The sequence below is a fragment of the Lupinus angustifolius genome, chromosome LG13 (assembly GCF_001865875.1).
Source record: "Lupinus angustifolius cultivar Tanjil chromosome LG13, LupAngTanjil_v1.0, whole genome shotgun sequence".
NCBI classification, from domain to species: Eukaryota; Viridiplantae; Streptophyta; class Magnoliopsida; order Fabales; family Fabaceae; genus Lupinus; species Lupinus angustifolius.
This window is the reverse complement of record NC_032021.1, coordinates 7,452,349-7,468,973: the sequence shown is the minus strand read 5'-3', so window position 1 is coordinate 7,468,973 and position 16,625 is coordinate 7,452,349. Positions and strand designations below refer to the sequence as shown.

The 16,625-nt window shown below is 32.6% G+C and overlaps 2 protein-coding genes across 3 annotated transcripts; one reads left to right on the top strand and one right to left on the bottom strand.

The window, feature by feature from the left end:
• Nucleotides 467-8,034, top strand: LOC109325400 (prolyl endopeptidase-like). Of its 2 annotated transcripts, XR_002105132.1 has the most exons (13): nucleotides 467-919; nucleotides 1,912-2,131; nucleotides 2,218-2,418; nucleotides 2,540-2,610; nucleotides 3,060-3,222; nucleotides 3,794-4,387; nucleotides 4,521-4,901; nucleotides 5,073-5,148; nucleotides 5,221-5,284; nucleotides 6,083-6,218; nucleotides 6,330-6,443; nucleotides 6,529-6,652; nucleotides 7,959-8,034. XR_002105132.1 is itself a non-coding variant. In XM_019557740.1 (12 exons), the coding sequence occupies exons 1-12, from the start codon at nucleotides 612-614 to the stop codon at nucleotides 6,592-6,594; spliced, it is 2,394 nt and encodes a 797-aa protein (XP_019413285.1). In that variant the 5' UTR covers nucleotides 467-611; the 3' UTR covers nucleotides 6,595-6,772. The 2 variants fall into 2 exon arrangements, 1 of the variants encoding a protein (XP_019413285.1); XM_019557740.1 differs by lacking the exon at nucleotides 7,959-8,034 and having other exon boundaries at nucleotides 6,529-6,772.
• Nucleotides 8,005-15,810, bottom strand: LOC109325401 (L-ascorbate oxidase homolog). Its single transcript, XM_019557741.1, has 8 exons — nucleotides 15,506-15,810; nucleotides 15,279-15,388; nucleotides 10,810-11,080; nucleotides 10,485-10,587; nucleotides 9,832-10,177; nucleotides 8,910-9,275; nucleotides 8,578-8,656; nucleotides 8,005-8,456 (listed from the first exon to the last, which is right to left on the bottom strand). Exons 1-8 carry the CDS (start codon nucleotides 15,650-15,652, stop codon nucleotides 8,244-8,246), a joined length of 1,635 nt encoding a protein of 544 aa, XP_019413286.1. The 5' UTR covers nucleotides 15,653-15,810; the 3' UTR covers nucleotides 8,005-8,243.

Below are 16,625 nucleotides of genomic sequence, written 5' to 3'. Positions count from 1 at the left end.
ATATGATACTTATAAACGTAATCACAAAAAATATGATGCAAAAATAACTCATTATATTTATAATTTTATATAGAGAATATAGAGGTGAGATATTATCCAATACAATTTGAATTTTATTTATTGAGTTATTTAAGAATCAAATATTTTCTATGATCACACTTTCAACAAATAAATGTTTATACAATCACATTTATAATTGTTAATATTCTACATATACACTCAAAAATCAATGTTAATATTACACCTATATGAATGAGAAATATAATGTTTCAATACATGATTTATTGATATTATAAAATATGTATATATTATATTTATATTATGCATAAACAAAGAAGCGACCCGTGCAAGTGTACGGCTGCACGACTAGTTACTCATATAAAAGACACTTGTTGCCGAGAGAGATTATTTATTTATGAGAAAAAAAGATGAGATCTCAAGTAACTTAATTGCATTTAGTTGGTTGAACCAAGTCAAGTAACCAGCATCAATTCCCTTGTAAGGTTTGAATGAAAGGAAACCAATTGAAGACATGATAGTCTCAAAATGGCGACATCCAGCATGACATTATCAGAATAACAAGGAGCACACACAAATCCTGTCGTGTAATAATGTCGTCATTTAGTCACCACCTCACCAACATTATGTTCTTTCCTCTATTTTCTCGCACTCGCCAAAATCTTCTCCCTCTCTTAACTATAAAAACAACTATTTCTCGTTCCCATTCTTTAACTCCACGCAAACCCATTTCTCGTTTACCATTATTCAAATCTTCTTCTTCTTCTTCAATTCTTAGTATTAACAATAGAATGGGTTCGTTGTGTGTTCTCGACGAACCTATTCAATATCCCATTGCTCGCAGAGATGACTCTGTCATTGATGACTTTCATGGAGTTAAGATTCATGACCCGTATCGATGGTATGCATCCTCATTTTCATTATGTACATTATTATTTTTGTTTTTAATAAAAAAAATGTTAGTAATAGCTGTGGAAATTCTGATATTATGTTAGCAGTATCGTAGTTACATAGTTTGCCACCGACAAAGCCTTTGTCTAATAGTCCTGTTATAGGCCAAAAGGTGAAAGTTTCGATTATTGGGAGCCACAATTATTTGGATGGACAAGTTTTCCGATATTATTTTAGCCATCAGGCATGTCGGAAGATATTAGTTCCTTAGTTAAGGCTTAGTTATACCAAAACAATGTTACATGGTTTGTGGGCCCAGATTTTGTTTTCATGTAGTTATCACTTTTTACATTTTTATTATAATTACAACGATTTCTTTTGTATGATCCCAAACCCGACACGTGGAACCCGGTATGCTAGTAAGTTGGCTAAACTATGAGCTGGGCAATATGATTGCAAACCTTTGAAACAACACAGTTTGCATGCGTTCTTCTCTTATAGCTCATCAAATATTTGATACTTCAATGTTCATCATCCACGTTTACATAAGTCAAATGTTGTTTACCAATGTTGTAATGAGTCTTGTTGGACATAAGTTTTGAGACATAGGATACATTTATCTTTAGGGAGATAACATATTCCTTCGAGAGAAAATAAAATTATTTCTCTTTGAATTAATGATAATGTTAAGGCACTAATATGAGTTAAGAATCATTTATCATGGTTTCAGCAATCTCCTATGAGCTGGGTTTTAGGGTGGAATTTGGTTCAATTTAGCTAATAATCTAACATGGTACAAGAATCAACCACAATTTTCGGCCACCAACACATGTCCATTCGTGCAAACTTCAAGCTTCAGATGTCCACTCATGGACATGAGGGGTGTAGTTCCACATTGGTTGATAACTAGCTTTGGGGCGGAGCGAGGTCCAATTGTTGTAATAAATAATAAAACACTGATAATCCAAACATGCACGAACTTATTTGATGTTTTTTTTATAGGCTTGAAAATCCTGATGCCGAAGAAGTGAAAGAGTTCGTGCAGAAACAGGTTCAGTTAACGGATTCGGTGCTACAAAAGTGCGATACTAGAACCAAGCTTCATGAGAAAATCACGAAACTGTTTGATCATCCATATTATGTTACTCCTTTTAGAAGAGCCAATAAGTATTTTTACTTCCACAACACCGGACTTCAGCCACAAAACGTGCTTTATGTTCAGGTGTGTTGTTAACTGATCAGATTGTATTGTTACTTTGGTTATTTTGAGTTTTCCGAATTCAATTGTGTTTGTGTATGAATTTTCAGGACAGTTTGGAAGATGAAGCTGAGGTTTTGCTTGACCCCAATGGCTTAAGCGAAGATGGAACCGTCTCGCTCAACACACTTGCAGTGAGCAAAGACGGTAAGTTCTTGGCTTATGGGCTCAGTTCCAGTGGTAGCGATTGGGTGACAATAAAGTTGATGAGTATTGAGGACAAGAATGTTGAGCCTGATACTTTGTCATGGGTGAGTATCGAATAATTTCTTTATAGAAACAAACAAATTCGAGTATAGAGATGAAGTAATTATGAATCGTTCAAGTTGATTGCTCTGCAAATGTGTGTTTGTCCATACTTTTTTTTTTCAGGTCAAGTTTAGCTCTATTAGTTGGACGAATGATAGCAAAGGTTTCTTCTATAGCCGTTATCCAGCACCCAAGTAAGTGATATCCTATTGATACATCGGGCAATGTCTATGAATTTTGGGGTCATAGGCCAAAAATATCCAGTTTACAATATTTGCTGGTAGCAATTAATACAGATATTAAGGCATAAAATTGGGTAGGAAATTATAGCAATAATTTACAAATAAGATTGACAATTTGGTAGCAACTATTATGCTACAACGGATTTGTATTAAAGTGGCACAAGAAATCCAAAAAGACTAACAAAAATATCAGAATAAAATTAATAATAACTGAAACTGATTAATGGTATAAGGGTACATCTTTCCAGAAAGTACAAGATTTAGTTTCTGTCTTTCATAGGTTTGAAATTCTGGTTGTTAATCTAACTAATTAACGTTTTCTTAGTGATGATGTTTGGATTAGTTTCATGTTTCTTTGATTCAAAATTTGATTCCATTACTTTGCTAACTTTGCACTGTAGGGCAGGAGAAGTAATAGATGCTGGGACTGAGACGAACACAAATCTTTATCATGAGCTCTATTATCATTTTTTGGGTACAGGTCAATCAGAGGATATTCTGTGCTGGAGAGATAATGATAACCCAAAATATTTGTTTGGAACAAGAGTTACTGAAGATGGGAAGGTTACCTTTCGTCATTGCTTTTGAACTGTCTCATTATCTGTGATACCATACATATATTCTTTGTTAAGAAGGCGTCTATTTAGCTCTTTCTGTTTTAGCATTTTACATGAATTTTGCTAAGGAAATCTGGCTTCTGGTGCTTTGCTTAGCAGAATTTCTATTTTTGCCCGATTTCAAGGGTTTGGTGGCTGAGTGTTTTAAATTTATTTTCTGTCATATTACTGTGTTACAATATTTTTGCTAAATGAAATAGGTCCTCACTGTTATATCTTTACATACAAGCTTTACTTCAATGCTTGACAAAATTATAATGATCGTTAGAGAAAGGATTAAGCAACTCATTTTCTGTAAATAATCTTAATACATCGACTTCTAGAAGATTATGTATCTTTAAATAGCATTAAAGAAGGTTCATATTTATAGGAAGATAGGAACTATGGTTAAGTTCTTGCCTTTGTAAGTCAGACATGATAGTAAGCATAATTTGATTAGCTTAATAAGGCATGCAAATGATCCTATGTATACGATTTCTAATTACCTATGGTACTCACTGTATTTGTTGATTGTGCAGTATGTTCTTCTCCTTATTGATGAAGGGTGTGATCCAGTTAACAAACTTTACTATTGTGACATGTCCAAACTTCCTAATGGGCTGGAAGGTTTTCAGAACGAAAATGCCCTCCTCCCATTTGTCAAGCTCGTCGATAACTTTGATGCACAGTATCAGATCATTACAAATGATGACACTGTGTTTACACTTTTAACTAATAAAGATGCTCCAAAATATAAACTAGTCCGAGTAGATATCAGAGAACCAAATGCTTGGTCTGATGTTATACAAGAGTCTGAGAAAGATGTACTTGAGTCAGCATGCGCCGTAAACGGTAACCAACTAATTGTGAGCTATTTGAGTGATGTGAAGTATGTTCTGCAAGTAAGAGACTTAGAAACCGGTTCCTTGCAGCATCAATTACCAATTGACATTGGTACAGTTTATGATATTTCTGCACGGCGTGAAGATAGTGTGGTTTTCATTGGTTTTACTAGCTTTCTTAATCCTGGTATCATATATCAATGCGACCTGAGAACACAGGTTCCTGATATGAAGATATTTCGTGAAATTGTCATCCCTGGGTTTGATCACTCTGAGTTTCATGTCAATCAGGTAAAAAGAAACTTACTTTAAAGTTCACGTTATTAATTAGGCTTCTTTTTTTTTTAATTTCACGGCTCTGTTATGAGTATCGCATTTTTGTGTTTCACCTGTTCTATTCTTTGATGTAACTTGCACATTTCAGATTTTTGTGCCAAGTAAAGATGGTACCAAGATTCCAATGTTCATTGTTGCGAGAAAGGATATTATTTTGGATGGTTCACACCCTTGTTTGTTATATGGATATGGTGGTTTTAACATCAGTCTTACACCATCTTTCAGCACCAGTCGCATTGTACTCACAAGACATTTAGGTTCTGTTTTCTGTATTGCAAATATTCGTGGTGGTGGAGAGTATGGCGAGGAATGGCATAAAGCCGGTTCCCTTTTAAAAAAGCAAAATTGCTTTGATGATTTCATTTCTGCAGCTGAATACCTTGTATCTGCTGGTTATACCCAACCCAGAAAGTTATGCATCGAAGGTGGAAGCAATGGCGGGCTTCTTGTTGGTGCATGCATAAATCAGGTTTGGTTCCTTTTATTAGTCTTCATGTTTTTTGGTCTAGTTTTCACAATTCAATTGGGAGTGCCTATGGCTCTTCCATTGGTACTTTTTATGCTGCCACCTCTGCAATGTGTCCATGTGTTGAGCTTTCCTTATTGGCTAGTATTATCGTTCCTCGATTTCTTTGTTCAGAGACCAGATCTTTTTGGCTGTGCACTGGCTAATGTTGGTGTAATGGACATGCTACGATTCCACAAATTCACCATAGGTTTGTTTAGATCTGTTGTCTCTACTAATTTCTTATTGTAGTATCACATATTGATTTAGGTTTGTTATTCAGGTCATGCTTGGACCTCAGAATTTGGTTGTTCGGACAAGGAGGAAGAGTTTCATTGGCTAATCAAGTGAGTCAGACTTATCCTATCGTGAAAATGAACGTAGATGTTTTATGCAAAAAAAAAAAAAAAATTGGTGCTAACGAAGAGTATCCCCTCACCGGTTCATCATTTAGGTAACGAACTAATCCCTTTCTAGATGTGTTGCTCTCCCAGCAAATGTCACTCTCAGGGACAAACATACACCAGTGGTCTTGTATGATAGATAACGATCTAACGGAACCTTACACCAGTGGACAAACTTGTTGTTGGTTAATGTTTTATGCAAAATGAATACATGTAACTTCTGTAATTATTTTTTTCCTTTTATATTTTAATTATGATTTTTAAATATGCTAGTAAGTGATGCTGCTCTTGGGGTAGTGATAAGTGATGATAGGAGCATGGTAATTGATAATTAAAATATGTTGGAAGGTTTGGCAGGGTGCATTTAGTAATATAGATTCCTTTTTTAGTTAGGTTCATAATAGGCTTGATAAATATGCAGATACTTATTTTCAACCTAGCTCCAACACATTTCTCCCATTGTAAGTACCCTTTACACAATCCTTTTGGACTCCCTTTTGACACCATCTAACCATCACGACCTTTAACAATTCACTGGTGGGATTGCTAGGCATATCTTATGACTTTAATCTGATTCTAGCAGCATGGTATTCAGGTTTCCTTCATGGTTTTAAGTTGATAAGTCTTAATTTCACTTTGTTCTTGTTGTAAAGCAAATATCTTTCAGGAGTCTGATTTCTTATGCTAAATGGTGGGCTTCTTTTGCATGTGATATGATGTTACCTTGATCCACTGTTATAGGTACTCGCCATTGCACAATGTCCGGAGACCTTGGGAGCAGTATCCAAATAAGTCAATTCAGTACCCACCAACTATGTTGTTGACTGCTGATCATGATGATCGCGTTGTGCCGCTGCACTCACTGAAGCTATTGGCAGTAAGTCTACTTCTCATAACTTAGTATTGATTAGAGAAACTTAAACTTTTTGAGTTATTTACTTGGTTACAAACTTCAAAATAGGTAATTTCTAACTACATTAACTATCAGACCATGCAGTATGTACTCAGTACTAGCCTGGACAAAAGTCCCCAGACAAACCCTATAATTGGTCGCATCGAATGCAAGGCTGGACATGGAGCTGGGCGTCCAACACAGAAAGTGGTAATAAATTCAAATTATGTTGTTTTTTTCAGTTTCCCCTTCTTAATGTTGTACTGTGTTAAGTTGAATATGTTGTTGCCCTCAGATTGATGAAGCTGCTGATCGGTACAGTTTCATGGCTAAAATGTTAGATGCCCATTGGTATGAATAGACCCTACTGACGCATACATAAGGCCTGGGGAGAATTTCTCAGACAATACCAGTGAACTGTTCATCTCTTCCTTTTTCACTCATGACAAGTAACACGATGAATAGTTTGTTTAATTTGTATAGTTTGTATCTTTTCAGCTATAATAATATATGTAAAACAAGCTTTATTTCTTGCAGAACTCCATGCACAATTCTGTTTGATTAAGACAAACATGATAGTAAATGTATGTGAAAGCTGAGAGGCTGGGTCCATGATTTGTGACGTAGTTTCTAACAAAAGTATCTCAACCAACTCAAAAGCTCCTCTCTTAATATAAGTGACATGACAGGAACGTAGCCTCATTAAATTAGCAGTTATAATTTTCAGTGCAATCTGAGTGAATAATTGTATCAAGTTCAACATCTGTATAAAATGTTTAACTGGAAGCTGATTCAAAACCACAGATCAATGTAAACCATGGCATAAAAGGACAATGAAAATCAAAACATTTGAAGTTGGAAGTTAATTGACTTGAAGGTCACACAGGTTCATTTAACAAACCCCAATCTCAAGGGGGTCTTTGTTTTTTCCCCTGTTTGTACTGTTGCAAAACACTAAATTGGCATCTACAATTTACTCTGGGGATATAACCATTTTAAAAGCTTGTTTGCATGAGCGAGATGAAAATACTTAGAGCTATACATAAGTATAGCAGAAGAAGCCAAATTGAGGCTGCTATTATCAAAAGTCTAATCTCAATCATAAGAAGTTAAGAACACAGTTTTAACTGCTTTTGGACTTTTTCACCATATCAGCAATGACCAGACAGCCATATCATCAACAGTATCCTTTTCCACCACCATTCCTTTGTCATCAAAAAATATAAAGTGCAGAATCCCTAAGCAAATCCTGCAAAGTTTAATTTCCTTTGCAGCAGTTTTGTTTTCAGAATTATTAGAAGTATCATCATTGTGATTATTAACCACTAAATCTGATTATGCAGGATACATGTATATCATCATTGTGATTATTAGCTAATTTATTTCATCCCATTTTTATACCAATCCCTTCACTGGGGTAGTGGGATCATGTCCTAAATGATGTTACCACAAACAAAGCAAGTTGGAGCAACACTCACAATATCTACAGAGAAAAATATTACATGAAGAGTTACACCTACACATAGGATTTGAATCAACATAAGCTGACTTGGTACTTAAGGAGACAGATGTACTAGAAAACTGAAGATTACTGAAGGCAAATGCCACCATATCCAAGTTTGTCATCCACTAAAAAAATTCTCAACTTGAGATTTCACAAAATAGCAAATAGGAAGAGGAGAGCTAAATGAATCACACACCCTGCCTAATGCAAATTTCCTCATGACTTCATTTTGGTAATAATAGTAAAATTCTGTAAATTACAAAGGAATTGAATAACATTTCTCTCTTTTTTCTTCCTGGCAAAGAATGTGACCTCGAGCTGGGGTCGTTTAGAAATTGAAATCAACATGTAACATGTTTCATCATACTACCAGAGCATAGCATAGATTACTGAAAGCACCTAACAATGAATAAATATGGGCAGCAGATAAGTTAACTACTTTTCATATTCTAAAGCTAGAATGCCTTTCATCCAAAAAGTGTGGATCCTTCAAACAATTGCTTACTTCAGAGGGGTCGTGTGTGTCGTCCACTTGCCTTACCACAGAGAAGTGCATTCTTTGGAATAGGATATTCATCTCTGAGTGAGGTTGATGTTGTATACACACGCAAATAAAACTGTTGACCAAGGTATTGTCGTGCCCAAAATTCAGACCTTAAGTTCCACATTCCTACATTGTCTAGTGGAATATATATTGCAGTCCATGACTTGGGATATACCTGCATAATTCAAGATTATCAAGCGTTTGAATCTAGTTGTGACAACTTATGCTGCAAGCAACAAAAATACAATATGATTAGGCCACAAGAACAATGTCTATTAAACATAGCTTATTCTCACCTGAGTGGTGGATCGTGAAACTGCATCTCGCAGATTGTAATTGTTCCTACTAGCAGGTGTCCATTGTCCTCCATCAAGACTACATGTATAATAGAAATATTTCATTGCCTTAATAAAAGTAGAAATATATAAAACCCAACAACTATACATTTATAGCAACACAACTATACACTTTCCGCTACAATTTCAAGTCTTTCAACTAGTTTCACATATATAAGATACATAGTTATAGCTATAAACCACCCAATAGAGCATAAATCATACAACTGAAATTAGAATAGATTACTCAACACGTAATGTTAAACATTGAGGATGATTTGAAGTGTGCTTACCCAACAACAAAGAAAGAATACCCATCAAGGTGATAGCTCTGAATAATGTCCTCATCGTTTTGGAAAACAATCTCAACAAATGTTCTGTAATCAGTTTGCAGTACAGAAGTGTCAAGGTATATGCCACCACCAGTGGGTCTGTCTTGTATACTTCCGACACGAAAAACACCATCGATTTTGAAGTAGTCAGCAACCTTAAGAGGAGTGTCAGGGGCAACATAGGACACACTGTTGATTGCATATCTCTGCTTTCCATTCACAATACCAGGAGAACTTGATAGTATGATGGTTCTGGTTGTGTTTATCAGACCATAATGGTAGGAGCCTTGTGGGTTTGGCCTTGGTCCACTTGCTGTCAAGTTGGTCCTGAAATTTTTTTGCAACATTAAAATGTAAAATTACTGTTATGACTTATGAGTGATTCTTATATGAACACGTGCAACCACACAATCAACCACACGTGTTACCGTAAGGTTTCTTATCTCTAAAGGTATAAGGTTCAAATGAAAACAGTAGAAGCCCAGGTTCACATAGCCATTTAGAATTTAGGTTCTATATGTTTCTTGTTTGTTTTGAAGCAAATTTCAGTTTGATTTGAGTATAAAATTTTGTTCACTCATCTCTTCATAATAATTATTTCATATGCAGACATAGAGACGGGTACAATTCATGTGATTCATTGAACAGAATAATAAATTGTGGGATATATTATTTACAAGATAAATGAGGAAATTAAAAATGCTTCAAGTTTATTTTTTTTGTCTATAAGCAACAAGTGGTGCATGAAAGTAATATACATTTCTCCTGCGGTTAAATTTCCCATGTTATATTAATGTTATAAGTACCAAGTTCTAGATCATGAAAGTTAAAAAAATAAAGACAGTGAAAGTTGTTTTTTCTCTAATGAAATTGAAAATAATACCTGACGGAACGGGCCTGGTTCAAGGACCAGTCAATTTGGATGGTAGGTCCACCAGGAGGTGGGCCTGATACTGGGCCTGCAGAGTTGCTATAACGAAGAGTTCCGGTGGTTGTGAGAACTGGAGAAGTGAATCTACTGGAAACAACAATGTAATAGTCCTGAGCAGGTTGATCTGCAGTTACTAGAACTGAATAAGACTGACCCACATGAACATCAAGAGAAGAGTAAGTTGTTTGAAGTGTGTGTGTTCCTTCCACTTCAACCAGTGTCAATTTGTGATTCTGGATCCGAAAGTTAAGGGAATTCTGCAACCCCACATTTGATATTCTCAGTCTATAAGTCTTTCCTGCAATGGCATTAGTAATGAATAAGATTGGGAATGACAAAAAAACCCCAAACAATGAGTATCTGTAAAAATACTCCAACAGCTACCCACACTATTTGGAATTGGGTATCCGTGCGGATACCCAGTACTTGCACAGATACTCACAAATATGTGAGTATCAGCACGGGTAAGCAGTACCCGGCCCGCCTGGGCCGGTTGCGATCACTAAATAAGATAAGAGTTTATGTAAATATTAGGCTAAATTGTAGTTTCCGTTCTTAACTTTTGTTGAAGTATAAATGATTTCCATATTTGATGAGGCACATACCTTGTTCGACATTGAAAGATGCTCCACTAGGCCCACGACCATTAATGAGTATTCCATCAGGGAAAGACAGCCTCCTACCGTTATCAAGTTGGGCCTTCAAATCCTGTAACATAATACAAATGATTTCGTTAATCAATAATAAGGTTTATTTGCGAATTGAGTTTTAAATAAAAAGAAACAAAATGGGAAGAGAGTCCTGAAATATAATTGTCTTAAACCGCCTTTTATGATTCATTTTTCTCCAAAACCCAACTGACAATCGGAAACTATCTTTTTAGGAAAATAAACCATAGTATATAAATAATGGGAAAATATGGATGGTTACCGTGTGGTTGGAAGTGTACCAATCACCAATGAGGACAGTGTAATCACCAGCAGGATCAGGGAATGGAACTGGAATTCTTGGCCTGCTGAGGATTCTAATGCCTCCAAATCCACCAGCTGCTTTATGGAATGCAAGTGATGGGAAGTAGTAAAAGCTTCCAATTTGATCCTTTACTTGAAGTATGTAAGTGAAGTTTTGCCCTGGTGGGATGGGGCATGTTGTTCCAGAAACACCATCTTCGTATGAGTTTCTTCTCTGTTGAACCCCATTCCTGTGCCATATGGCTTATCATCAGTAGGTTGCTTATAATTTTGTTTCCTCCCAACCGGGTGAGAATTTATAGGAGTGGATTGTGAAATACATAAAAACAACAAAGGAAAAAATAATATGGTTTAACATTTCTTGCTCCTTGAAATCAATAATAAAATCAACAATTTTCCTCTCTAGTAGTATGGTTTCTCTTAAAACTCAAATAGCCTCCTCTAATGAAGGGAAACAAAGAGAAATTCAACTTTTAATGATATATTTATTTTTTAATTATAATAAAATCATATTTTTGTAATTAAAACAATAGGAAAACATGCATTTGCTTTGATAGAATCTTTGTTCCCTTTTAATCCTCTTCCTATAAACTTATTTCCTATTAGCTATGAAGCACGGATACTGATACGTGTGTCGAGTACAATACGTATCCGATACGTCGATACGCATTTTTTCTAAAATACGGGATACGATACGTTCAGGGATACGCATATAAAATAATAAAAACACATAAAAATATGATAAAATTATAAGTCTAAATCAAAATATCTAAAGTAAAAAATACAATGGAAATTTAAAATCATGCCATCCATAACAAATCTATCTTATCATATTTTAATGAAAAGAATCTATATTATCCTGTTTTATTAGAAACGAATTTATTTTATCCTATTTTATTGGAAACAAATCTAATTTATCTTGTTTTATGGAAATGAATCTATATATTCTATATTTTACTGAAAACGAATCCATATATCCTATATTTTATTGAAAACGAATCGGCTACATGTCTTAATAACTATTTTATTTATTTTATTTTTGAAGTTTTGGATACTCTATGGATACGTATCCTTCGCGAATCTGAGCGTATCCGTGTCGGATACGTGTCAGACACCGACACGTGAGAGTGTTTGACGAATCCATGCTTCATATCCTACTAGCATTTCCTCATCTTTCTACCCATTCATGTGGGGGTGTTCAGATCTGGATAATTAAAAAAATGAAAATCTGTCCAAAAAACTAAAATCACAGAAAATTGAGTTTGCTTGGTTGTTGGTTACAATTTTAGGACCTAGAGGAAACTAATATTTATTACATACACATCTAAAATGAGATGATTTCAGTTCTAAGCATGATTAGTCTTATAATTAATAATATAAAATTACTTTTTTTCCTTACTTTGCGGTTGTGAAAAGATTTATTATGTATTAGTTAACCCTTTCTGATTCATAAAATTATGTTAGTATGCTATTGATGCTGTTGTTTTTACTTTTGTTGTTATTATTATTTTTATTTTTTGCTACTCATGAATATTTTTAATGTTAGATTAAATGTTTGGATGCCTATAGATTTTTTACTTTTGTTTATGGGAACTTGTATTTTATAAGTGTATTAAATTTGTTATTTTAAAATATGTAGGTTTCTTATGTGAACTGACACCTTAAAAGTATATTGATATTGTTATTTTTTAATTATAAATCTAAACCAGAATCACATATAATATTTTGATTAAATTCTATGGAATGTCTTCATGAAAATCAATCAAACTATTTAAGATTACATATAGTTTATATTTTCCGATCTCATAACATTTTGCCTATGTACTGTGTCGCTTAACCACTTTTTTTTATAAATAAATCACATGTGTAACCACATAATGCCATGTATCTGTCTGGGTTGGACCACTTGGTAAATAATGGAAATTCTTAAAATATATTTTACTCATGGCACAAAGTAACGTAATTTTTAAATATTTTGTGAATCTAACCTATGTGTTATACATGATTTTGGAACAAATATATGATAATATATTACTGAAACAAACTTGGTCAATTTGCCACTTATGTGATTTTAGGCAAATAAATTCTGAAAAAGATATGTCATGAATTATCCTCAAATAGTCAATTCCTTCGTTTTAGTATGTGAATATTGATCTAATTCATCAACCTGCTCTTAATAATTTGTGGGGGCACCTAGAAACTTATCTAGTGCTTAAATTTTTCTAAAACGAACTCAACCTTAGAGTCAAAGAAATCAGATAACTAAGCAGGTGAAAGTTGAAGGCATCTCTATCATTGGGAAGGTTTGATGTCTTATTATAATAATAAATAAGTGAAAAAGGATATATTGTACTCAAAATCCTCCTATATCATAAAAGAGTAACATATATCACAAAATAAAATATCCTTTATTAATAGTTGACTTATAAGTAATATATCACTTTTTTGTGGTGTAGAATTATTTGTGGGAAGATTTATAAGAAAATTTTATATGATAAAATACCATTACTCTAAATAAATATATAAAAGCAAACAAACCATAAAAGTAAGGTCTTTAAGGCTGTAATCAATCACGGGCTCTGTCGGAGAACAGCTAATTAGCATAAGTTAAAGTAAATGGGCCCTAATGTCACTTAATATTATGCAGTATCAACTAACATATGTTATTGAGAAATATAGTCATTTTTTTAAATATCAGTATAAAAAACTTCTTTTTATAAATTTTATGTTTGGTTTTTCATACACATGATTAAGAAAATAATATAAAATATGATTAAAAATATTATGAGCGTAAAGATTTTTTTATATATTCAGTGCATCATATATATATATATATATATATATATATATATTACTTTAATTTAAGAAGTAAAGATGGATAAAACATAAATGATGACTGGTGTTCACAATTTTAAAAAATATTATGCATATATATTAAACTATAAAAATATTCTTTCCTAGTTATTACTTTGAGTTATTTATAAGAACGTTACGAGATTTTAATTTTAGTCCTTTTCATAGAATGATTCCCAAATTTTATATATTAGTTTCTTTTCTTATCAAAATATTTTTATATTAATAGATAGAAATAAAATTATTAATTAAGTGAAAAAGAGAACTTTTGAAAAATTATATTAGGAGTAACCTGTCACTTTCACGTGTACAAAGCCAAAAATGCATTTCTGGCAATCACCTACCTATCTTTGGCCTTTCGCATTGGATAAACAAAAGTAAAAGAATTCGTATTTGCAATTATGAATTGAAAAGAAAAAATGTGCACTTTTTATTTTTAAATCCTTAAATTGGTTCTTCAAAGAAGAATGTGTCTACATTCCTTTATTTTTAAATAAATATTTCACAATATAAAAATATCACCAAACTTATCTTTTAGCTTATTTGTAGCATCAGAACGAAAAAGGTGATAAATTCACATCTTTGTATAAAACATCTAATGCAATAAATAAAGACTAAGTCTTTTCCCTCTTGAGAGATAAACATAGTAATTTTTTAGATTACTTTGAAATTTTATTATTTATTTTAGGTTGTCTTATAAAAGGGATAATTTATTTATTATATAACTAGTAAGTCAGATCTAGATCCAAGTATGCGCAATTGGCCAGTTAACCCAAGCTAAGGCAATAATATATTCGATATTTGGTGATTTCCAATCACAAGCATGTGACTCAACAAACATCCAAAATGTACTACAAATTTGTTACCAACCGCAATATCATACATACTTAATTCCTTGCTGCTTAACACAAATTTGAACCAATATTCAGGCAAAAATAAAATTCAATAAAAAAAAATCATATTTTACTTTATGAATTTAATATATATATATATATATATATTTATTATAGGACTAATACTAACAAGGCATGTCAAATCTTAAATAGACCAAAATGTCAAACTTCAATTTATATGAAAAACACTTTGTTGGAAGAGTAAAACATCTAGAAAAAATTAGTTATTTATAATACTTTTAGTTATATTAAAAATATTGTATGATTAATTCATGTCTTAATTCAAGATATAAATAAGACATGAACATGATGCACTTTATACCAAAGTAGAACCATTACTATTAATTGTTAAAGTACAAATGATAAATAATGCATTAAACATATATTATTTTCTCTAATTTTATTTATAGAAAAAAAAGTTAAATAACAGAATCACATGGCTCTTATTTGAAAATTTGTTTTGTACCCAGTACCAACTTGTGTCGTTATTGTAGATTGACGATAGCAGGGGTATCTAATATTTTCCAATATGAATGTGAATGTTTGTATTGCCTCGCTATCGATTATAGCCACACAAGTAATGAAGTTAGTTTTACAAGTTGAGTAGAAACGACAAACTAGCCATGATTGTGATCTCGCCAATAACTATAAACAAAAGACAAGTAAAAGAGAGAGTTAATACCATGATAGTAGAAAAGGTTCATCCAAACTATTGAACACATTGATGATAAGGTTGTCGTTCGTAACCGAATGAATGTCCGGACCAGGAAATTGTCCATTGATAAGTATTCCCTATATCAAAAAACAATGAATACATTAACTTAACTTTACTTAGCACTCATTCAGATCGAGTAAAGTATATGATATATAAAACTAATAAAAACAATGTGATTAAGACATGAGATTTACTTGTTGGCGAACACCAAGGGGATAAATGTCTCCATATGTAACATTCCAGTTGAAGAATCTATATGGATCTTCAGCACCAGTTATTGCAAACAAAGAAACAGTAACACATAAAAACAAGGCGAAAACAGCGGTTATGTTCAGCGCCATAATATTCGGTGGTGTGCACAATAACACTTAATCTATTGGTTGTGGTGAAGTGAAGGGATCTATTAGAAAGAGGGTGAGGGCTTAAAAGGGAAGAGAAAAAGGTAAGAAGCGGTTTTGAATATACACACATAAGTGTGTTATAAAAGAGAGGATGAACTAGCTATGGAGCTAGAGGAAAAGTTAGAATAAATGTGGAACAGCACAATACCTTTTTTAAAATGTACACGCCACATTATTATCACATGTACCCCATCATTATTATATTGGTGAAAAAATGTATACATCGATTGTGTATGAGTTTTAGACATTATTGTTGTATCATCTATCATTTATGTTTAATCATTAATGATTTTTAAAAAATTAATTAAAGGAATAATAAATAATGTACTAACTATATATAAATCTTTATACTGATAGTTCATAGATATTACATTCATTTTTTTAAAAGGTATATTTTGGGTTTTAATAATTAAAATTATACAAAACATTGAATTCACAAATTCATACTACTGTAGTTTTATTATTAAAAAAATACTAAGAAATAAAAGGTCATAAAGTTGTTAAAATTGTCATTATTATTTCAAGGGAAAATTGCATAACCTAACTAGTTGAAGTAGTTTTATTGTATTTGTTTCTTAAATTTTATCAATCAGTGAAATTCATTGAATACAAATTTTGTTAAATTACTAATAATTCAATAAGGAAACAATTGTTGTCAAACTTATAACATATTAACTCAATATCAGTGTAGATTTGCTAACGTAGTCAGATTAAATATCGTCAAAGTAAAAATTGATTAAGAATAAGAAAATAAGTAAATTTTGATTGTTAAAAGTGGTTAAAGTAACAATATTAATATTATATAATAAAATTAAATAATAATGATTTATAAGTTTAAGTTAAAGCAAAATGTATGAATTGCACCCAAAAAGAGACACACCTCTTTCATCCTCTTTGAGGAGAGGAATTAAAA

Coding starts and splice junctions, on each gene's coding strand:
- LOC109325400 (XM_019557740.1), top strand. CDS start 612: ATGTCGTCATTTAGTCACCACCTCACCAACATTATGTTCTTTCCTCTA. Junction 920..1,911: donor ATTCATGACCCGTATCGATG/GTATGCATCCTC, acceptor TTTTTTTTATAG/GCTTGAAAATCCTGATGCCG. Junction 2,611..3,059: donor AGCCGTTATCCAGCACCCAA/GTAAGTGATATC, acceptor TTTGCACTGTAG/GGCAGGAGAAGTAATAGATG.
- LOC109325401 (XM_019557741.1), bottom strand. CDS start 15,652: ATGGCGCTGAACATAACCGCTGTTTTCGCCTTGTTTTTATGTGTTACT. Junction 9,276..9,831: donor AACCAGGCCCGTTCCGTCAG/GTATTATTTTCA, acceptor AAAAAATTTCAG/GACCAACTTGACAGCAAGTG. Junction 8,457..8,577: donor TTTCACGATCCACCACTCAG/GTGAGAATAAGC, acceptor TGAATTATGCAG/GTATATCCCAAGTCATGGAC.